The sequence below is a fragment of the Mirounga leonina genome, unplaced genomic scaffold (assembly GCF_011800145.1).
Source record: "Mirounga leonina isolate KUSES-001 unplaced genomic scaffold, KU_Mleo_1.0 Mir_175, whole genome shotgun sequence".
Classification (NCBI taxonomy): domain Eukaryota; kingdom Metazoa; phylum Chordata; class Mammalia; order Carnivora; family Phocidae; genus Mirounga; species Mirounga leonina.
This window is the reverse complement of record NW_023270453.1, coordinates 30,058,216-30,080,457: the sequence shown is the minus strand read 5'-3', so window position 1 is coordinate 30,080,457 and position 22,242 is coordinate 30,058,216. Positions and strand designations below refer to the sequence as shown.

The 22,242-nt window shown below is 56.4% G+C and overlaps 1 protein-coding gene across 7 annotated transcripts in view; it reads right to left on the bottom strand.

Moving 5' to 3' along the window:
- Positions 1-4,481: 4,481 nt before the first annotated feature.
- CLEC16A (C-type lectin domain containing 16A) overlaps positions 4,482-22,242 on the bottom strand; it is a 200,864-nt gene continuing 183,103 nt past the window's right edge. For 3 of the 7 annotated variants that reach the window (XM_035022276.1, XM_035022279.1, XM_035022278.1), the window contains 2 exons: positions 15,286-15,444; positions 4,482-5,315 (listed from right to left, as the gene is read on the bottom strand). In XM_035022276.1, coding sequence (XP_034878167.1) covers positions 4,990-5,315; positions 15,286-15,444 — 485 coding nt within the window. In that variant the 3' untranslated portion in view covers positions 4,482-4,989. Of the gene's footprint in view, positions 5,316-8,808; positions 8,931-15,285; positions 15,445-22,242 lie in introns of all 7 variants that reach the window. The other 4 variants (XM_035022275.1, XM_035022277.1, XM_035022280.1 and 1 more) reach the window with 3 other exon arrangements.

The window sequence follows — 22,242 nt, the reverse complement described above, 5'->3', positions numbered from 1 at the left end:
ACCTGCACCAGGGCAGACCCCTGCAGGCCTCAGCTCCCGGCGGACTCCCGCCAGGCACTAGGTGGCCCCTTCTTGCCCTGTGAGGGCACACAGTGCGCCGGGTGAAGCCCCTGAACCTGGTGCGGGTGCTTCCCAGCCTGCCTTACAGACAGGAACCAGGGACTGGGAGAGCAAAGTGACTCGTCCCAGGCCACCAAGCAAGCCCAAGGCCTTTCCCCGGTTTGAGCCTGGGCTGGGAAGGGGGCGGGGGAAGCCATCACGGAGGGTGTCCTGCCCAGAGCTCCCCAGCCCCCTGCCCTGAGCTGAGCCCTTTGCCTGTGTGGCTCCCTCTGGCCTCACGACCCTCAAGGCAGGCTCAGTCCTGTCCTTACTTTGCAGACGAGGAGACCCAAGCACGGGCAGGGGACCTGGCAGTGGCCATGGCTGCACGGCTGTTGAGTGCCAGAGTCTGGCTCCAGATTCTGCCCTGTGAGGAGAAGCCGGCATTTCCCGAAGAGCCGGGAGGCAGAAGAGGAAAGAGCCCCCCCTCTGGGGCCACATGCGCCGCGCAGAGGGCCTTCAGCCAGACTACATCTCAGGGTCTCGGGGACTAGCTCTAGGGAAGGGCATGGCTGTGATTGTGGACGAACGTTCCAGATGGTTCCAGCACCCGTTCACCTGAGAACTACGGCTTCGCCTCCTTCTTCCTGTGAACAGCCCAAGGACACTTGGCCCAGCAGGCAAGGTCTCAGATGGCGTGGGCAGCACGAAGCACAAGGGCCTGGGCTTGCACTCCAGGGCCCTTGGGAAGGTTGCTGAGCCCCACAGGGCCTCCGTTTCCTCATCTGCTTTGCCGGCCCCTGCCCTTCGCCCCTCACTCCCGTGCCTGTCTCCACAACCCAGGGGTCTGGCCCTTGGCTGGCCCAGAGACCCCCTCTGGAGGGAGCCCCCAAAACCCGCTGTCCCCAGGTCTGCCCCCTGTGAGGCCTGTCTTCCCCCCTCTCCCGGAGGATCCTTCCAGCAAGTTCCTTTTTCTAAAGTGAAGTCACCGAAACCTGTGCATGCCCACGTGCCTGCAAAGCAGGGCTACTCTGGGGATGGGTGAGGCGGCACCCCCATGCCTCGTGGGCAGACTTCCGAGGAACTGAGCCCCACCCTCCGCAGTGGCCTCCACCTTCTGCCATAAACGCCTCAACTGCTGGCACGAGGCCAGCGTCCCGTTTATGTTCTGGACTCAGTTCAGGTTTTACCTCAAGGCCCAGAAGGTCTTGCCTGTTTCTGGGCCGGGTTTAAGCTGGAGAACCTGTAAACCCATTTCCAGGGATTTCCGGAGCTCAGGCAGGTGCATGTCAATGTGTTCCGGAATGGTGCCTGCCCAGGACAGACTTCACTGGACTCTGTCCCCGGTGGCGAGCCCTTCCCACTTCCCCCGGCCCAGCGGCACGTGCAAACAATGATGCTGAGGCTCCCTGTCCCCGGCCCTCCTGTGCCAGGCCCCATTCCGCAGGTGCAGAACCTGAGGTTTGGACGGAGAGCCCCCTGCACCTCGCTGGGCATGGGGCACCTTCTGAGTGCAGCCAGCCGCCCCTGGGCTCTCCCAGCCCAGGTCCACCCCCTCCCAGGAGCTGGCGGATATCTGGCCCGCGGTGGGCGCAGGTAGAGGCCCAGCCGCCGCAACGGGCCACGGGGTGAGGCTGCAGAGAACCTTCCTGTCGCCAGGCCATGGCCTCCCTACCACAGTGCCACAGAGCAGCACCCACATTCCTGGTAACTTTCTCTCTTTTATTGCCAAGTTCAAATTTACCAGGAAGTTCCAGTTTTCATTTCCACCCTCATGTTCAGTGCCCACAGAACATGAGTCACGCTGGCAAGAGCGGGTACTTCCCTGGAATGGTCCCTTGGCCCAGAAGCGTGAGGGCTTCCCAACCCCTGCTCCTCCTTGGGACAAGAATTATTTATCTATTTTCACCTCAGGGGGAACAAACATAAGGAAGCCTGATAGTTTATACCCAATGTCAACATGACTACATTAAGTATTTCTTATTTATTGCATCTAGAGAAGAAGGTGAGAATCCGTTCACGCCGTGCCTTTATTTCTAACAGTGCATCGTGAGACCTTAGAGAAATCTAGTGTATGTCTTTAACGAGGTAGGTCTCTTCACTCCCGCCCGGGCTGGGGGTGGGGGGGAGCTGCCTTCTGCGGAGAGTAGGGAGCCCCAGACAGGCTGGGTGGAGGGAAAGGGAGCAGGGAAGGCCTGCAGTGGTGGACGCCCTCCTCCCGCCCCTCCCTGGGATGGCATCTCTGCCCCACATGCTTGCTGGGGCTTTGGGGCTAGTGCTGGAGAGCTCCCGGCCTCACCCCGTCTGACCTTCAGCAAAAGGTGCCCTCGCTCACTCGAGCCCCTAGAGTGGAAGGACATAGCATCTCTACACAGTGTTCAAAGCTGAGGTCTGAGGGTTCATGTGGCCAACCCTGCCCCTGACTTGGCAAACCCAATGGGCCCAATGGACTTGAGGAGGGTGGGACGTGGAGACAGATGGTAGGCCACGTGGGCTTGCCGAGTTTGGCCCCAGAAATCTGAGCCCAGGAGGGCACAGTCCCCACTCCTGCTCTGCAAGGACTCACGGCTCTACCTCTCTTTGCCCGGCCCCAGAGTCCTGGCGCACCCTGTCTGGGCTGGCCTGCCTCGGAGAGCCCCTGCTGTTAGGTTTGCGGGGTGCTCCCGAAGATACAGCATGCCCACGGCCACCATGATGGTCAAGACCTAGCAAGGCAGGTCCTTCATCAGAGTCAAGACGGCTGCCTGCCTCCTGTAGACCCCAGACCTTCTCATACAAGGACGCATGCATTCTCCTCACCTGCAAGGTGACAGGGAGCCCCTGGTTAAGGAAGTCCCCACCCCATGCCCAAAGGTGTCCTGCTGGGGCAAGCTGCAGGACCCACACTGCAAGCCCACCTCCGGGGCACGCCTGCCCTCGGCAGGTGGCACCTTTTGTTCAACTCCACCCTCCGGGTTTCGGCAATGCTGCCGCAGGACCTCCCACCGTGCTGTCCCCAACTCCTTCAGTGCTCGGTGGCCATGGAGCCGCTGGGAGCCACTGGATTTCAGAGGGCAGGCTGGTGGTCCTGGAGGGGGGCCTGTTCTTTACAATAATGCCACTGGGCTGGGTAGTTACTTGCCTTCCGTCATTTCTGCTGCCCCAGAGTCCCTGCAAAACCAGAGCGCCAGCCTGCTCTTCTATCCAAGCAAAGGATCCGGTAGGATGGGTGGCTGGCTGCAGGCCTCTGCAGCTGATGACATGCCCTTTCTCGTCAGGGACCACCTGACCCCTTCTTCCAGCCCACCTGCCTCTCCTTGCTGCGGGGCTCTGCGAATGGTCACGGCTCATCCCTCCTGCTGAGGCCCCTGGAATTTCTGCCGGCACGCCGCCTTCTCCGGGCTGGGTCTCTTCCCCGTTGAAGCGGGGCGGGCACAGCTGCGCAGAGGGCTTCTGCTGATGGAGAGCCCCGTCCCCACGGGTGCCACGGCCCTCCTTGGCGGGTTCTGCTGCCACCGCAGGGTGAGAGGGAGGCCATGAGGCCTGCGGTCCTTGAACAGGCCGACCGTCCCCGGGCCCGGGTGTGCTGGCACTCTGGGCGGGCACACGAGGAGGAAAGTGTGGAAGGTCTTGGCGCCGACCCGGGAGAGGCGAGGGTCACCGGGCTGGGCCTGGCCACGCACACAGGAACGGCGCAGGTGCACGATGAGATACGTCGGAGAACCGGCCCGCACGCAGCCGGCTCAAATCGAGAAGCAACTGGGGGGTTCCCATTTTACAAATCAGCTTGTGTCTCGGCAGCGGCAGCCGAGAGGGAGAGTGGCACACCTGAGCTCCCAGGACGACTGGTCGACACGCCTGTGGCGGGTGGGACCTGGCCCTTGGGTGTCGCCCCGCACGGCAGCCCGCACGCACGCGGTCGGGCACAGGCCACGTGGAAGATGGCCTCTGTGGCCTCCTCTTTCCATCACAGCCACGGGGCCGGGGTCTGCGCGGTCCCAGATGGTTCTCTCTAGACAAAGAGAGGTGGCAAGAACTGAAGGTGACGCTGGGAAGCCGTCCTGACTGGTTTCAGTCCAGAGAGATGGATGGGTCCTGAGCGGGGAGCTGGCTGCACTGGCCCCTTTCCTGGGAAGATTTTTCAGGGAACAAGGCAAGGCGCCTTGGCTACCGCGACAGAGAAACTTTTGGCCCTCTCAGCTCTGGGTGTACCTGAGAATACATGTATCTCCCTTATCTTTGTTTAAAAAATAAGCTAAACTTTCCAGGAAGGTACTTATCATTCCACAGGCTCGCAGAGTTAGCGAGTGCTAGAGAAGTAAGGAAATGGGGAAAGCCAGACTGAGAGCTTTAGAACACAACGCTGGGAAGTTCGAGGGAAAATGAAAATGAAATCTTAACAGTAATATTATACTTTTAACATGACGTCAAACCTTAAGGGCTGAGGATTCTTTTTTTTGGACTTTTTTTTTTTTTTAAATAGATGCTTTTTAAATAAATGCTTTTTATCTGCTGCCAAAAGCGGAAATAAATATCCAAAGGAGATGCTTATCAAAGTTTGTTTCTCTACAAATTTCTACCCAAAGTGACTTGGTCCAGTTGTTATGGGCACACTGGGCGTGGTGGCCGAAGAGCTTCCAGACCAGGGCAGCTGGCTGATGAAGAGAGGGGGCGGGGGTCCTGCCACCCCAGGGTCGTCAGGCTCAGAGACCAGGAGGCCACCCTCCTCCCCGAGGCAGCTGCCTGGTCATCTGGGTTCACGGGGGTGTCTCCCCCAGGTCCAGCCTGCTCTCTAAGAGGTGCAAAGTGAAATGGGAAATTCAAACGGAGCAAAGGTGCGCGAGAAGAGATGGCAGCCGTGGTTCCTGGGGCTGCGGGGACTGTGGGTGCTCCCGATGTGTCTCTGAGTCCGCTGTACTGGGTCCCTGCCAGCAGGCCCACACACACAAAGGGAGGCCACTCGGCGCCCGCTCAGTGCCCGGCGGGGCCTGCAGGCTCCGGGTGTGCGGCCTCCTCATCTAGCTGTGCGGGGATGCCGGTGAGGGTGCGGAGGCTGTGGGGGTCGACGGGGGGGACGAGGGTCAGCGACTCCACGCTCAGCGTATCGGCAGTGTCCTCACAGAGCAGGGAGATGGTGGGCTGCTGGGCGGGGATGAGGCTGGGGGACAGGTTGACTGTCTCCGCGTCTGCGCTCCTTGCCAGGCTCTTGCTGGGCCTGGCCTCTGCGTCCATGTCATTGACGATCACCAACTGGCTGGGAAGATGAGGCTGAAGCTGTTCCATAGTCACGGGGTCATCTGGGCGGGGGGAGAAAGAACAAGGGTACACTTAGCCCCGGGACACACTGCTCCCGTCCTGCACAAAGGCCTAGGGATATCTGGGTGGGAGATGGTGGTTCTGGGGGGGACAGCTTGTCTCCACTTCCTCCTTCTGGGGACACAGGAGCTGGTAAATCCAGTCTTCCCTAGGCCTGGGGAGAAATCTATCAGGGCCCAGGGTTACCCTGACCTGTGATGTGAGAAAACAATTAGGGGCTGTGCAGAATCAATGGGCAGATTATGGTGCCAGGAAGCGGCCCGGGTGGGCTCCCTGTTAAGGGAGAGTCTTGGACCACTTGCCCAATGAGTAAATACGTGTTTAGGGAGGAAATGGGCTTGGGTGTGCTTATCACTTCAGGCCATTTCCAGAGCCTACATTTGGTAGCATTTACCCAAGGGGGAACTCACTGCGATATTAAAAAACAAAACAAAACAAAACAAAATGGCAACAACAAAAAGGAATTCTATGGAACTTTTCAGCTTGCCAAACCAAACCAAAACCTGACTGTGGTTTCTCTCTCCTGCTCCTCCCCTGTGAGCTCAGTTAGCACCCAAACAGGGGCCATTCGGATCCTGAGCGTCCCTACGGGGGTCACGGAGAGAAATCACGGCAGCGGGAGGGCAGGGGACGCTCCGCCCGGTGCAGTTTATTTTTGAAGTGGCAATTTCTTTTTTTGGTGCTTTTCAAAATCCTTGATGAGATTACAGACAAATGGCCTATCTGCTTTCCCATGACGAGTTTGCCTGGACAGGAATAGCAGCTGAGACTGGTGCTCACCGTGGAAAACATCCTCCGGGCTTTAAGCGCCGGTAATCTGAAAGCATCGACAAGAAGGCCGAGGGCAGCTTGCTTGGAAAGCAAATACCTTATTTGTACAGATTTTGGGGTTGACCAGGCATCAGCAGAAGGTGCTGATCACAGGGTGTTGAGCCATGAGTCGGAAAGCACTCTGGACCCTGGCAAGGATGGTAGACATGTTTTCTTCGATGTGATTCAAGTTAGGTTCTTTTTTTGTTTTTCAAGTTAAGCCAAAACAAAACAGAACTGCAAACTGAACATACAGCAAGAGAACGGAAAAACCAAAAGCAAAAGAAAACCGAAGGGCATAAAGAATGGGATGCAGGAGAGGAAGAGGATCCCCACCATGGAAAGATAGCACAAGCAACAGACTGAGCTTCCCAGAGAATACGACGGCGTTTCTTCCCCCAAGGCTCCTGGGCAAGACAAGCTCTCAAAGATTCCAGATAATTCCTTCCTAAGGCCTTTTTGTTTTCCTTTCTTTTATTGTTATTATGTATATATCTATTTTTAAAGAGAAATAAGGCCCAGAGAAAACCACTGCACAGGGCTTTGGGTCTGCCCTCGCTCCAGGGGTGGGGTGGCGGTGAGCACTAGCGGAAAATGTGATTCAGGGTGTGAGCTGAGCCCAGAAACGCTGAGTAAACACTCCACGAGCATTCTGGTTTCTCTGAATCTCACTGAGTTCGCTCCATTCAGTGAGGACACCCTTGCATGCACAGACTCACGTTCTGGCCCCAAACGATCTACCTGCTGCTCATCCGAGCATGTGGGTCTCTGTGCAGGCTCACCTGCTCTGGCTTCTTCCACCTGGCTTCCGGTGAGGGTGGGCATGGCTACGGGCCTACATACCTACGGATCCAACACGTTAAGCTCGGCTGCTCACAAGGCAGTTCCGAAATGACTAATTCTCCAAATGGCACTTTTGTGCCATCTGGAGACAGAACTGCCAAGCATTTCCTTTATGTTCTCTTGAAACTTCTTGTAAGGGTTCCCTCTTGGCTCATTTGCATGCAGATATTCAAAAAAGCTGGCAAATCTCTCCCTGATCCCTAATGGGGTTTTTGGTGATAAGCATAATCAAGGATATGGGAAATTTGCCATCAAATATATTTAAAAACCAACAAACCAACAAACAATATTACACACACACAAAATTGGTTTCTTCTTTAAGAAAAGAACCAACAATTTTTATTAAAAGGGTTGGGTTTTTTTTTCCTTTAAAAATAGCCTTTTAAAATTTTTTTATAGGATAAAAATAACCTCTTACCCATCACCCACAACCCTTACTTTTTTTTTTTTTTAAACTAAGAATTGCTTCCTGAATGTGATCTACAAATGTATCCATTCCAAGGGGAATAAAAAAGGAGATCTTTTTCACCAGGGGAAAATTACCCAACGAAGACACATGTTCTGGTCCAGGGCTGAGCCCTTGGTTTTGCCTGTCTGCTGGTGTTTTCGGCTTGAAGGCCACAAATAGGGGCCTGGCCCTGAACATGAGAGATTTGGAGAACATTCTGGTTTCCTGGCCAGGAGCCAGGGAGAAGAGTGGAGGCCTGAGCGGGAAGTCCTGGATGTCCAGGGTTCTGTGAGACGCTTGTTCTCCCGAGGATCTACCCGTAGCTGACACCGAGGCAGTGGGTCCCCACGTCCCTGGCCAGCACCCTCCAGAAGCTGATTTCCAGCTTTGGGGCAGGGGCTTGGCTGGCCCTTGCCGAGTGATGGTTTCCAGGACAACTTTGGGGTTGCTGTGCTCAGGCTGGGAGAGTGGGACTGAGCGTGTGTGTGTGTGTGTGTGTTGTGTGTGAAAACTTTGGGGTTGTGCTCAGGCTGGGAGAGTGGGACTGAGTGTGTGTGTGTGTGTGTGTGTGTGTTGTGTGTAGGGGGGCAGCAGAGCATACTGAGTGTGGTGTGTGTGTGGGGGGGCAGCAGAGCATAGCAGGGTAGAGGGCAGAGCTCAGAGAAGCAGCTTTTAAATGCAAAAGAAAGCAAAAGGCTCCCGCAGACTGGCGAGTGGGAGGCCCGCATGGGAAACCCTAAAGGGAAGGTGGGGAAGGTGGTGGGGGAGGTGGGGGGCAGGCAGCAGTGAGGGGCCCTGGACAGGGAGCTGGCGTCTGTAGCCACCTGGAGCACTGCATGTAAGTACGGGGCGGGTGTGTGTGTGTGTGTGTGTGTGTGTGTGATATGGAGTTGCCCCACCCGTGCCTGTGGGGGAAACAGCTTTGGCCCCTGGCTGAGGCGGGACTGAATCCACTACTGAGCTTTGAGCAAGGTCGGGGAGGGTGGGGGGGGGGAGGGGGAAGAAAAGAAAAAGAGAACCCAGCTGATTTCTTGGTTGCTTTTTGCAAAATCTGCTGCTCAACCCTCGTGGCCTAACGCAGGGGCCCCCCCGCACGGACTGGGCTGGAGAACACCCCCCCCCCCACCACCACTGGGTGGTCCGCGGAGAAGGACGGCGCTTCCAGGCTGCCCGAGCTCGAGGGCAGGGGATGCGGGCCCCAGCCCAGGTGAGGTCGCAGGGGAATGGAAGAACAGGCTTCGGGGAAGCTGGGGAGATGGCTGCTTGGAGGGGGTGGCACAGGCCTGGTCCCCCGAGGCCCCGCGAGGTCCCCCGAGGCGCGGGAAGGCGGCGGCGGGGCGTGTGGGCCGCGCAGGCTAGCGGACGAGACCTGCCTGAGTCGCCTGCGGGAGGTGCCGTGTCAGCTGCCGTTGGAAGCACTAAACCCAGTGGCCGCCGTGACTGTCGGCCTCCGACAGGCTGAACACTCGCCGGCGTCCTTTCCTGCCATTCCTGACTAGAGGCAAACACAGCGACAGGTCAGAGAAAGCCTTCAACCGCGCGACAGAGAAAGGGGGCCCGGAGAGGGGCGCGGAGCGGTGACGGACGCCCGGCCCGGACGAGAGCTCCAGGGGAGCGGGGCGCCGTCACCACGGCGAGGGGCCCAACCGTGTGCCCACTCATGGGGCTCACTCGAGGGACAAGACAGCGACGGCTCAGTCCTGTTGGAAAGGAAAGACTGGGGGTGGTTGGCCATGCGTGGTGTCTGTTGGTGAGAAACGTCCAGGGACAGAGGGACAGAGCAGCCGGGCAGATCCACATGTGAACCAGCAGCGAGCACGAGGGCCCTGCTTCCCTGGGACCGTCCGAGGAGGGAAGGCTGTGGGGCCGGGGGACGGGAGCCCAGCGGGCTAGAGAAACAAGCAGATTTCCGCCCCCCGACCAATGAGGCCCCGAGCTTCCTGATGTCACCACACTAAAGCCAACAACACAGCTCGGGGAGCTCTGGGCAAGCCCTGGACCCCTCCCCAGCCACACTCCAGAAGACACTCGGCGGCTCTGCACCTTTGGAGACCTAGGCCAAGCCACAGCAGGAAGGCCTGAGACCAGGTGCCGAGCAGCCAAGGGGGTTTCTAATCGGCTGAAACAAAAATGTTAGGAGCATCTCCCTGGGAAGGAAGGAACCATACTCTCGGACATAACCTTGAAGTTCGAGCCAAGCTGAAAATTAATGCCACAGAACACAACGTGAATATAACCTAATGCGGCGCAGGGCTATGTGCTTAAAAGTCATTACGATGGTGCATCGTGTGGTATGTGTATTTCACCAAGATAAAAAAAAATTAATGCCATGGAGAAAACTGGGGAGAAAAGAACATGCCTTGCTCGGGGTTTCTGTCCTTCAAGTCCCGCCTGACCGGTAACTGAGTTCAGTGACACGCGGGTCAGTCCTGGGCTGTCTGGCTCCCAGTGGGCCCGAAAGGGACCGAGTGCTGGGGAGAAGGTCATGTGTTCAGACAGCCCAGGGGGCAGATGAGGATGGGGAGAGCAGGACCCTGCCCCTGCCAGGCCTCAACACGGGGCTTCCAAGGGCCAAACCCTTCCTTCTTCCTAGAAAACCTTGGGGTAAGGTCAAAGCGCTCTTTCCACGGGCCCTAAAAACGGACGACGGAAAGAGCAGACTGGACTTCACGCTGACTTCATTTTTTAACGAACGATTGTCTTTTCTCCTCGAAGCAGCTCACGCGAACGTTGTGTGGCACAACAGAGCCGGTCACAGAGCTCGATCCTGAGGAGGTCTCTTATCTGAGCCCCACGCAGGGCATGTGGCTGCAAGCGTGTGCACTGGGTGGGTGTGAGCGTGCATCTGCCCGTGTGTACATGCGTGTGACGGGATGTAACCCAGAAAGCTTTTCTAAAGTATTCCTACCGGCCCTACATTTGGTTCCACATTGGGTCTATTTTCTCTTTCCCGCCATAGGTTCTCTGCAATTTCAGCTTCTCAAAACCATCAAGTGTTTAAGGAAAAAAACGCCTGCTAATTCCACCTCTATAATTTTCTCAGTGAAGAGCAAGCTGAGGCCTATCAGGCCGGCTGCACTGGACGAGTGGGCAACAAGATGCCAGGTCCCAGGAGGCTGCCCAGGGCACCGGTCTCCCCAGGAAGGCTGGAGGGTCTCACTGCACTTTCTATAAAGGACAAGGGGAACAGGTCAACTCACGCATCAGCTGTTACAACTGGACAATAATTCCCTCGGCACAGCCTTAACAGGTGAATAAGTAACCATGAAAATAAAATACCCTTGCTCCCAACTCCTTCTAGCTGGTTTCTCTGGTTACCAGGGAATTCAGTTGTGACCTGGTAACCAGGTGTCTCTTGGCCCTGATTTGAGGTCCAGCACTTGCAAAAAAGCCACTCGCAAGTATCCACACTCTGTCCCTGGCATGAGGAGGAGACTCAGAAGCAGGTGCTCCCAGCACAGAGGGCAAACCAGTGACCCTCTGGGCGGGTCCCTTCCCGCTGTGGTGAGGGGCCCTCTGCCAGCGCTGGGCCACGGGCTTAGGCCCCCATGGGCACATGCGCTGTTCCTCAAAAACAGGCCGCCCCTTGGGGTCTGTATCTGGAAGGGCAGCATTTATGGGTAGACCCCAGGGAAAGAGGGAAAAGAAACCAACTTGTCTCCTGCCAGAGGCTGGGCTCAGCCTGGAGGGGGTGGGGGGGCTGTGTGAGACCTAAGGCCACCCTCCTCACAGACCGCTGTCCTCATTAACCCCTCAGCCTTCGGCTGCTGCCTCTGGGAGTCTGCCGGCCCCTCCTACTGCTGTTCCGTGCTGCCCAAGCCCCCTGCACCTTTCCTTTGTCACAGTTCTCAACTGGACACTTATGTGCGGTCATCTGGTAGACCCTGGCCTCCCCTGCTAGCCTGTGCATTCCTTTGTCACCTTCTATCCCCAGTGCCGGCACATAGCAGGGACTCAACAAAAACCTGTTTGGTTAGAAAATGTTAATGCAGTGGAGATAGGGCCCCAAGGCCAGCAGAGATGAGATGCAGAGAGAGGCCAGACGTGAGGGCCACCCTTGGAGGGACCCTAGTGAGATCAGGTCTGACATCCACAAAACCTGAGTCACTCCGACTCAAGGTCCCGTGGGCAGCTGAGAAAAAATCTGTATTTGGGATAAAAAGGGCTTCCTGCAAACCCAGGCAGAAAACTTGAGGTCCCCTGGGCTGGACAGAGGGTGGGGGTGGGAAATAACTAAGTATCAAAAGAGTTTTACGCCCTCATTTGGGGATGACCCCATTTGGGCTGGCAGAGGAGATGGGGCCCTCTGGGGTCCACTGTGTTGCTGACTTCGGGGGACCAGCAGGCTTCTCCCACAGGGGCCACATGGCTCAGCCTTGGTTGACTGGGGTGGCACAGTTGCCAGGGTCTCTGTGCATGGGCTGTGGCTTTTCGTGTGGTTTCTAGAGCAAGCACACACACTGGAAGGAGAAATGCACGCACTCCATGGGCTGCCCTCCAACGGAGATCTGAACCTGAGGTCCAGGGCTCTGCAGCGCCCCACGGAGGCACCGGAAACAGACTTAGGAACTGCAGGGATATTCTGCGGGGTGATTTCGCAAGGCAGACCATGGGTTCTAGAATTACTAAGGCTGGGGCCCGTGTGTGGGCTCCTCGGCTTCCTGGCTGCACTGTCGTGGCCAAGCCGTGGGAGCCTTCTGAGCCCCCGTGTTTTCAACTGTACAGCGTGAGGTGGAGGGTGGCAAGTCTCAGCGAGGGGGTGTCTGTCCAGTGTTTGTGAGCACAGTGCCCAGCACACGGGGGGATTAGGAGGTACACCTGCTGGGCCTCGATGGAGCGGGTACACAGCACACAGCACATGTGCTTGGAGAAGGGTGTGCAGTGGGTGCCTGGGCCCCATCTATGGCTAGGATAGTGTAAGGCTCACCCTTGGCTCTCAGAGATATCCTTGGATAATTCCGGGGTTCAAAGCCGCAGAGTCACGGAAAGCTGGGCCTGTCTCGTCCCCTGACGGATGGCATCTCTCGTCTGCTTCCCCGACCAAACACCTGCCCGTGCAAAGTGTGGCTTTGAGAGCAGAGAAGCCAGCGGAGCTAATTCTGGCTGCAAGGGGCCTGGCAGCGGCTCTCCCCACGGGGAACTTCCTGGACTCAGAGACCCTGGAAGTACAGGGCTAGGAATGCCTCGGATTCAGCACTGTGTCCTCCAAAACCACTTGGGAGGACAAGTGGCCCCTTGACTGGGCCGCAGCTGTCTTCTGCTGTCCCGGCTGGGTGGGCTGCAGGGAGAGGCCCCGGCCCGTCCTGCTGCCCAGCTGGCCCTGCAGGATGCCGCCGCCGGCTGACTATGCCCAGATCCCGCAGGCAGAGCTTCTGCCCATTAGAAGTCTGAACACCGGGCCACCGCTCCGGGCCGACATCAACCCAGGAAAGTGGCCAAAGAGCATCCGTCCTGACAACACCTCCCTTGCAGCCTCAGCTTCCTGTCCAGCACAGCCTGGGGAGACAGCAGGCGCGTGGCGGCACCATCTGGGGAGGCCTGCCCTTATGAGGAACACGGAAACCTCCTGTGCTGTGCTGTGGATGGGACCCAGGAGGCTAGAGCCTGGCCTGGAAGGTGGCCATTGAGAGGCCGAGTGAATGGTGGCCCTCCCAAGACCTGCCACCCCAGCCTGTGACTCTGGTCGCCAGGCCCCTGTGACAGGGAACAGCGCGTGGGTTCCGATGCTCTCTCTTTCCAGGGATCAGGAGCTGGGTCCTCAGTTGAGAGTGAAGGGCAGGCTGCCTGACAGGCTGGCCCTTCGTCAGGGGGTGAGTTACTTCAGTGTCTGCAGAGACTCGGACAGGCAGGCTGGGCCACAAGCTTTTACTGTCAGGCAGCATAAAAAATGGGGCCTCGCACACTCGCCTCCACAGGCCTGCCGGGGATGCGCGGAACGGGGGCAGACACCCAGGAGAGCCTGACCATCACTTATCAACTGGCGCTGCCTGGCTACCTGACAGGCTGACAGCCCCTGCATTTCTCAGATGAGAACACAGGTCACTGGCACCGTGCGGGGGATGGTGGCGGTAGGGACGGAGGGGCTGAGGGAGGCCAAGAGAAAAGAAATGCGCCTCCTGGGGACCCTGAGCCTCTGGGGGAAGGTGCAGAGCCGAAGCCCCAGGGGCCGCGCTCACGTGAACATCTGCAAACACAGACCTGATTTTGACGATTGTGGGTCTTGGCTGGTTTCAGTTTTAGGCAAAGAAGTACACAGCTCGTTTGTTTGCTTAGCTGTTGTCTGTGCCTTCTTAAACATGAAAGAAAGGCGTACACAGCTCCATCGGGAAGAGACCTTCACCCCAAATGCAATCGTAAGTCTAAGTGTGTTTGGGTGCACACGACACAGACACAGAAGCGTGCACATGCAGGCTGCACGTGGGCGCACACACAAGCCCGTGAACACACAACCCTGCCCTTCGGTCCCCAGAGCCAGCGTGAGATCAGGCTGCAGAGGAAGGTGGAGGGCTCTTCCTGGCTTCTGGAGAAAGCGCCGTCTGAATGTCCCGCTGTGGGCCTGGGACCGGCAGCAACACCTGCAGCCAACCTCAGATGGGGCTCAGAAACAGCTCAGACAAGGCGGCCACCTCCCCCCAAGCTGGGGCGGGGAGGGGGCAGGGGGAGGAGCAGGTGCTGAGTGGAAGAAGGTCTAAGTGAGGTGGCGTGAGGGTGACCCTGCCGCCTGGGCCTCAGGGATGTCAATAGTAGCTGGAGGTAATGGATGCTGGTGGGAGGAGGGGGCTGCAGGCAGCAGGCAAGACCAGGCGGGGTTAACCCTTTGCTGGGGAATGTGGGAGCTGACAATCCTGGAGAGGTGCGTACATCGAAGGAGATCGTGGGCTCCAGTGCTGAGAGAACAGGAGCCGGGGGTCCTTAGTCTCCTGGCACGTGGCTTTTATCATGAACCCCCCAATCCGCTGCCTGACAAGAGTTTGGTCAGGTGCCCTGAGATAGGATAGGTGAGAGCTCTGGATGGGATCTTGAAGGAACAGCGAAGGACACCGAGGGTCCCCAAATGAGGGGGCCTCCCAAATCAGAACAGACCCATGGAGTCTTGCTGCTGGGGCGTGAAGCTTCATGCACCCCCCAAGCCCCTCTCCAGCATCCCTGCTTGGGCCCTGCTCCATCTGGCTGCATTGTGCAGCCAAGGAGTTCAGGAAAAAAGCCTGGTGCCTTGCCCCTGGGATCTCACTGGGCACAGTGAGGTGCCCACGTGTGAGGGGCTTATGGTGGCTGAGAACACAGGGGGTTGCCACTCATCTCACTGTAGCCCCCCTGCTCACGGGGTCTGCCCGTGCAACGCCTGCCCTTGTCTGAGGCCCAGGAAGGCGAGACAGGACTCTAGCTCATCCCAAAAGACTCCCAAAGGGCGTACCCCTGGTCACAGACGTCTGGACTGCACACATTTACAGAGAAAACTGGTATGTTATGAAGGAAAGAACAAATTAGCATGGACACAAGGCTTTTGCCAGGTTCACACACTCTGGTCTGGGAGACCCCTCCTCGTGGAGGTGATAATGGGGCAGATGCAGGCTCGGCAGGCAGCCGTCCATCCCCTCCAGCCCTGCAGTCAGGGAAGGTCTTTCTCGGCGGGGGGCCAGCCTGCAAAAGGAGTGACTCCTCCCCTACGGGGAGCTAGACCAGCCATCACATCAGAAGGAACGCAGAACCCCAGGTGGCGGCGGCAAGGACGAGCTGGGGGTCAGCGGTCTCAGCACGGAGGGATCACAGAGCTCCCCAAAGTCGCTGCCCCGCCACCCCCCCCCCCCCCCCCCCCCCCCCCCGCCCGCACCACATCACGCGGCCAATACCTGATGGGCTCTGGGTGGCAGAAGGGGTGGATGATGAGCTGGTACCTCCAGAGTCGCAGTGGCTGGTGCTCGCACTGCCGCTGGGGCTCCCGCCGCCGGCAGATGGCGAGGACAGGGATGGCAAGCTGTGCTGGTTTATGCACTGGGCCACGGCAAAGCCTGCAAGGTAAGTGGTGAGGTGACCAAGCGGGAAGAAACAAGCTGGCCTAGCAGGAGGGGGTGCCACACCCCCCGATTTCGTGGGAGATGCCACAGGGCAAGCCGCACCTCAAAGGGGGGCCTGGGGGACCTTAACCTAAAGGCTACACCCCCCAACCCAACCCAGCCCCTTGAAGAGTCCCCAGCCGACCTCTCTGGCCATGGGCCTAACCTGGACACACTTCAAAGCCGTTTCAAGGAAGAGGGTGCAGCCGGCCATAGAGCCAAGGGCCGTGAGCCATTCATCAGAGTGCCTGACGCTGGCTCAGCGATGTGGGCTGGCTGTGGTCTTGAAGGGGACACGCAGTCTGGGGGCTTCAGAGGCATCCTGGTGGGACTCGGGACAGCCTCACAGCAAAATCTTGGGGCCTTCGCTAACGTGCCCGAGTTGTCAAAGGCAGGGCACTGGGCAGGAGGGGAGGAGCCCCTGAGACTCTCCCTGCCACAGGTTTTGCTCAGCTCTGGTGAAGAGCTCCCAATTGCAGAGTTCCACACGGCCCTTGGAGCAATTCTGGCTTCAGAGATGGGGACCGCACATTTGCGAGGCCCATGGCCTTCCCGCACCAGGGAGTGAGGGAGCTGGGACACTCGGACTTGGGCAAGCTCTGCTCCCCATGCAGAAACACCAGAACGCGTGCCTAGCACCACCCCCTTGCTAGCTGGGAGTGTCATCACTAGGTTCTTGTCACTGCACTGTACTGGGGGTACAGTGCGACACAGGGCTTCGCACACAGGGACCCCCTTTCCTGCAGACCATGGCTTTCTGTCCTTTCCATGGCCTGCTTTCCTAAAGGGCCATAGCTTCTGATTTGATTTCATTCACTAAATGCAGGAAAGCTCCCATGGAGCAAAAGTCTTGTTGATGATCCCAGGGGGCTATGTGGACCGTGGTGGCTTCTGCATCAGCCCCCACAAGCTGGGCAGGACCATGCTCAAGGTGCTCTGTGAAGCATGATGCTTCTGCCCTGTAATTCTGAAGTGGCACCAAACTGGAGTGGGGACTGGGGGGGGGGGGGAACGACATGTCCTCCTTCTAGCTGAGAGTGGGGATCCCAACCCTCCCAGCCAATCACATCAAACCTCTCCACTCCCTGAGCACACTCACCCAGCCAGCCCCAAACCTCATTCATGCCACCTGCACTGGCTGAACTTCACACAGTCCAGCGCCCATGGACACTTCTTCCAGAAGGTTCCCTAGGCTCTGACCTTGCTTTTTGCAGAATTCAGGAAGGCGACAGGGTGGTGGGCAGTGGTCAGCAAACTATGGCCCAGTGTTTTGTAAATGAAGTTTGACTGGAACACAGCCATGGCCCTTTGCTTGCATACAGAGTCATCGGCTGTTGAGAGCACTGAGCAGTTGCTTCACGGCCCGCGAAGCCTGAAATATTTTACTCTCTGGCCCTCGACCGAAGGAGCACACTGAGCCTGGGTTCTGGCACCAGGAAAGCTTGGGTTCTATCCCTGGTCTGCTCACTTACCAGCCCGTGGGGCAAGTCCCTGCACTGTCCTGAGCTCCTTTCCCTTCACCGACCGGTGGGCAAACATGGGCCTGGCTGGGGGTGGGGACCTGCTGCTTCATTCCCCCCCACCCCGCAATGTTAGGACTAGTGGGGCCCCGTACCTGGCCACTGCGGAGGGGCTATTTTGTATGTTTGTGTGAAGTTATTTTTGTCTAAGGATTAGCTCCTTAAAAGCCAGGTCTTTATTGTTGTATTCTCTTTATTTTTTTTATTATTATTAATTTTTTTTAGTAGCATTGACGCACACTGTGACATTAGTTTAAGGCCTCCCACTTAGCGATTTGTCAAGTTTATACATTGTGCTGTGTTCCCAAGTGTAGCTCCCATCTGTCCCATTACAACACTATTACAATATTACTGACTATATTCTTTATGCTTTGCTTTCTATTCCTGTGATTTCCTCATTCCGTAACTGGAGGCCTGTACCTCCCTCATCCCCCTCCCCTCGGGCAAGCGGGGTCTTTATTTATACCCCGAGCCAAGCCCTCCTGGTTTTGCAATGTGAGGCCTTGTGGGAGCGTGGTGGGTAAATTCACCAGCTTCTCTTTTGTGGAGGGCAGTACTCCCCTCCCCCAGCTACCACGAACGGACATTTGCTTGCAGGGAGAATAGCAGGACTGACATGCTGGAGTTCCCAAGAAGAGGCGTTATGTGATCTACTGTGTGTATCTGTGGCGGAAGGGAGAGGCTCAGATTAGCTACGGCAAACACCAAGGCAAATCTGAACGCCAGTTGGGAAGATTCCCAGGGGGCGATCAGCTGCAGAACCATAGCCCCGGCTTTGTGGCTGCTTACTTCTTAATCACTTCAAGTGGTAAACCCCCAAGTTTACAAGTTGTTAACTTGACTTGAAAATGAATCACGCCTTAACAAATCAAAATGTCAAGATGGCTTTTCCCCAAGCTGCTTATTTATCAGAGCAATGAACACAGGCCGCCGAGTGTGGTAAGAGGGTTGGGACTAAGACTTTTATGTCTCCGACAATGCCCCAGCCAGGACAGACGGATGGCGTAGCCGTCACCCCCTTCTCATATGACACAAGTCCTCTCCGTCAGGCTCTTTAGAGCCCCGGTTTATTGCTCTAAGACCTCTGGGGCCAGGCGTGTGCGGTAGATGAGAGGCTGAGAGGCTAGAGTGCCTTCATTTTGGGAATGGATGAGGGTCAAGCCTCATACCTTTCGTTTGTGCTGAGAAATAGAGAAAAAAATCACCAACTTACGATACCACCTGTTCGCAGGACCTAGCTGAGCAGAGACAAAGCAGCACATCTTCCCCTTGCTGGCTGCCGCTAGAACCTCCCCCTCTTCTTTGCCCCCCCCTTTTGTACTCCTCTCCCCTCCCCCACGGCACTGGGGACCCAGAAAGGCTCAGCTCAGTGATGTTTTTTCTTTTTTTTGCCAGGTGTCCAGACTCTTCCTGTCATTTCAAGGGGTTCCTTCCCAAAATGAGGTGGCAACCACTGTGAGAGCTGGTCTGACAAGTCAGAAGGCCAGGAGGGCTCTGGAAAGAACTTAGAAATGCCTGTGGACAGAGCACCGGCTCTTGCTTCACCCCGGCCAGGCAGTTCCTGATGAACTAGCTTTGGTGGAGGTGCCAAGGGGCTTTCTGGGCACGAGTCAAACACACATGGACTGCCAAGTATTTGCAAACACAGATGAGCCGGAGATCGTGGGACAAGGGCACAAAGAGGCCTCCCTGAGATCTTCTCCAGCAGATAAAATTCTTGGCTCTCCCCAAGTATGTGTCAAAAACAGGCCGTGAAATGTGTATCAAAGGCCATACGATTTTCACACCATCTGAGTCCACGTCTAGAACTTTATGCTGTGGAAGGCACTGTGGACAGATCCCCAGAGCAAACGATACCCATGTTCAAAAGCACTGGTATGTGTATGTACCAGGGAGCTGGAAGGCCAACATGCTCAGTGGTCGGCGGAAGGCCAAATGAATTCGAATAAGTCTAGGTGGTGAAATCCTCTGCTGGGGTTAAAAATGCTGGTGAGAGAGAAGATTAAGTGCGGAGGAAAACGCTCGAGGCAGTAAGTGAAAAAAGATTAGAAAAAGCATGTCCCACATGTTCCTACTGTCGTAAAAAAAGAAAGAAAGAAAGAAAGAAAAGAAAAAAAAACATCAGGCTCTGCCTCCCTCCTTGCGTGGAGCAGAGCAGAGTGCAGGGATCCAAGCTAAAGTCATGGGAGAACCAGGTGGTTTTATTACGTGAGTTTTCGTTTTAGTTTTTGTGCTTGTCTGAATTTTTTCAAGATTCCTACGATGATTATTATTTTGTACCGGGGGCATGAGCTGGGGCACGAGCTAGACAGGCTCAAGCTCCCGGGTCCCTAACACACCCCTAGGATCCGTTCTGGCCTCCAGAGCCCTCTCCCCTGGGCCCACTAAGAGCCTCCCCAAAGCTGGGGCCCAGCGGGTGCTCCTGAAGCAGGCAGGCCCACACCGACGGCGAGCCCCATCCCCTGCTTTCCAGGAGCGTGGGTTTCACAGGGGCAGCCCAGGGTCTTCCTGCTGCCCTCTGGCCCCGTTCTGCCAGTTATTCTGGGAAGATGAACTCATGAGTAACTCTGGCATGTGTCAAGCACAGAAATACCACAAAAAGGTCAGCCTTCTATTTTAGGCCCCCTGATAGAGGGAGCACTGTGCTGGGAGTCAGAACCCCAAGTTTGGGTCCAAGCTCTGCCCAAATGGCTTTGTGACCTTGGACAAGCCTCTTCTCCTCTACAGGCCTGTACATCTTGATGTGGAAAAACAAGACCGTTAGTGAGAATCTCTTGGCTTCCATGGCCAATAGTTTTCTTTTTACCTACAAATCTGAATTTGATTTGAATCCTCTGACCTTTTTGGGAGGGAGCCAGAGGAGAAATGTACCTTGAGTACACTTTGTACACAGCCCTTCTCTCGGACAGAATGCCCACTAAAGCTTTCCCCACAAGAACCAGGTTGCTGTGTGAGTCAGGGTCCAGAGCTGGTCGGCAGGAGCCCAGGGGCTCACACATGTGTTTTGCTTCGCTCACACCACGTTTGTGGGCCATTTGTTTTCGGAACCCCATTTACACACTGGGAGATTTTATATCCAAATCTGGACTTCTGGCTTCTTAAAACATAGAAGGATCTGGCATCACTGGGCCCCACTCCCACACGGCAGCAACTAGAGAGGGAGGCAGCTGATTCTCTCCCCTCCCCACCCTGACTTGCCTTGCGCTCCCAGGTTGTCCAGTTGTTAATCTCTACTTATGCTTAGATTCTTGGTCAAATCCCCAGACTCAGGGAAGTTCCCAACCCCAGAGACCTTTTGTGTCATCTCCCTCCTCAAACCCTACTCCCTAGAATCACCAGTGGGGCATTTCGAGATGGGGCTGCCTGCATCCAGCAGCCCAGGAAACGCTTGCTCTGCCTCAGCTGGGCTGTTCCCTGGGTTTGGAATTCTCATCTGCCTCTTTTCTGCCTCCATAAATCCCTTCCCCATTCTCGAAGGCTCATGCAGCTCAGGGCCAGCTTGGGCAAGAGTTTCTGCAACCAGGGGGTGACCTCTTCTTGCCTCTGTGCTCCAGGAGCCTGTCAGCTGTAGGGGAGTTGGCCTCCCCATGTAGGGCATAGGAAACTTCACTGCCAACGATGCTTTGGTGGTCTGTACAACAACTCTCCTCACTTTTAACAGCTAACACCTGGGATCCTCTGGGGTTGAGAGGGTTCTGGACCGTGTTTCTGAAACTGAGCTGTCTCCCAATACCCATTTTCCCCTTTGTCTAGTTACAGGCCCTGGCAGCTAGGCATGGCCATGTGGCTAACTTGTAGACAAGGACATAGAAATCAAAGTGTCATGTTGGGTTTCCAGGAAGGCTTCTTAAAAGGAAAGAGGTATGCCTTCCTTCATTGTGCTTCCTGAAACATGGATGTGATGCCTGGAACTCCAGCAGCTATCTTGGACCACATGAGTCAGGTATTAGGGATGGCAGAGCATGGAGCAGGTAGAGGCTTGGCTCTCTGATGCTTTGTGGAGCACCTGACGACCTTCATTCAGGCTTCCTCTACTAGAGAGGGAAATGAACATCTCTTTGGGGTTTTCCTTTACTGTGTAGTTGAAACTGACCTTAACCGACAGTCACAAAAATGCTTTGTTAAAGCAGGAATGTGAGCTGAGCTCTGTGGGGACTGGGACTGGCAGGTCTCCAGAGCTGGTGTAGGGAAAGCTGCCCTGCACTTTCTGGGGGAATTCTAGGAGGGGTGGAGTGCGGAGAAAGAAGGAAAGGGGTAACTGGGGAGAGGCGGCCTTCCTCACCCCCCACCCCCAAATCTTCAGGAAATTCTCCTTCAACTCTCTCCTTGTGTGGTGCAAGTGGTTTTAGGGGGAAACCAGGGAAGGGACTGAGTTTCCGTCTGGGTTCCCACCAGGCCACCCAGAGATGATGTACGAGGGCCAAGACCTGAAAACGGTGGGGACCACGAGAGACCAGAGGGTGGGAAGGCTTGCCTGTGTGTGGGAGAACTGGGGGATTTGACCCAAAGGTTTCCTAAATCTCAGAGCGGCAGGGAGGCCTGAGCTGACCTCTGTGCTCTGCCCAGAGCTTGTGCTGTGTGGCACGCTGTAATTCCTCTGAGGACGTCGGTTCCAGGAAGGATGTGACGTGGCTTAGATTTTAAATCGCAAACCCAAGTGCCACAGGTACTGAGAACTGACAGCCACCAAAACACAAACAAAATGACCAGAGTCCAACAATGAAATGCGGGTGGAAACTGAAAAATCACAGCAGAACAACCTCCGGCGATGGGAAACTGCCATCACCGTTTGGCTCTGTGCTTCCTGGGAGCCAAGACCTCAAGGAAAATGGTCCTGGTTGACCTCACTCTCGTGACACACTGTCCCTACACCCTCCTGGAAGATGCAGCTGCCTGCCTGGAGAGCCACTGCCTGAGAGCAAGGCCCTTCGTGTGGCCACCGTTGCCTGTTCTGCAAGACAAGCTGGATATCCGGATTTTATGTAAAACCTCCTGATTTTTTAAATTGTTGACAATTTCACTCACATTCCACTTTCTGAACAAGAAGCAGGCCACCCCAGGCAGGTCAAACCCAGTGCGTCTCCTGTCTGCGTGGGCCACGAGCGCGTGGCCTCTGCTCTGGGCGGAGACCGGGGTGTCGCGTCCCAGCCTCATGGCTGAGCACTGGACGTGCGGCTTCAGGTATGTGACTCTGAGCTGCTTCAGGGAAGCCCAGTTTTTAAGAGCCCTCTTT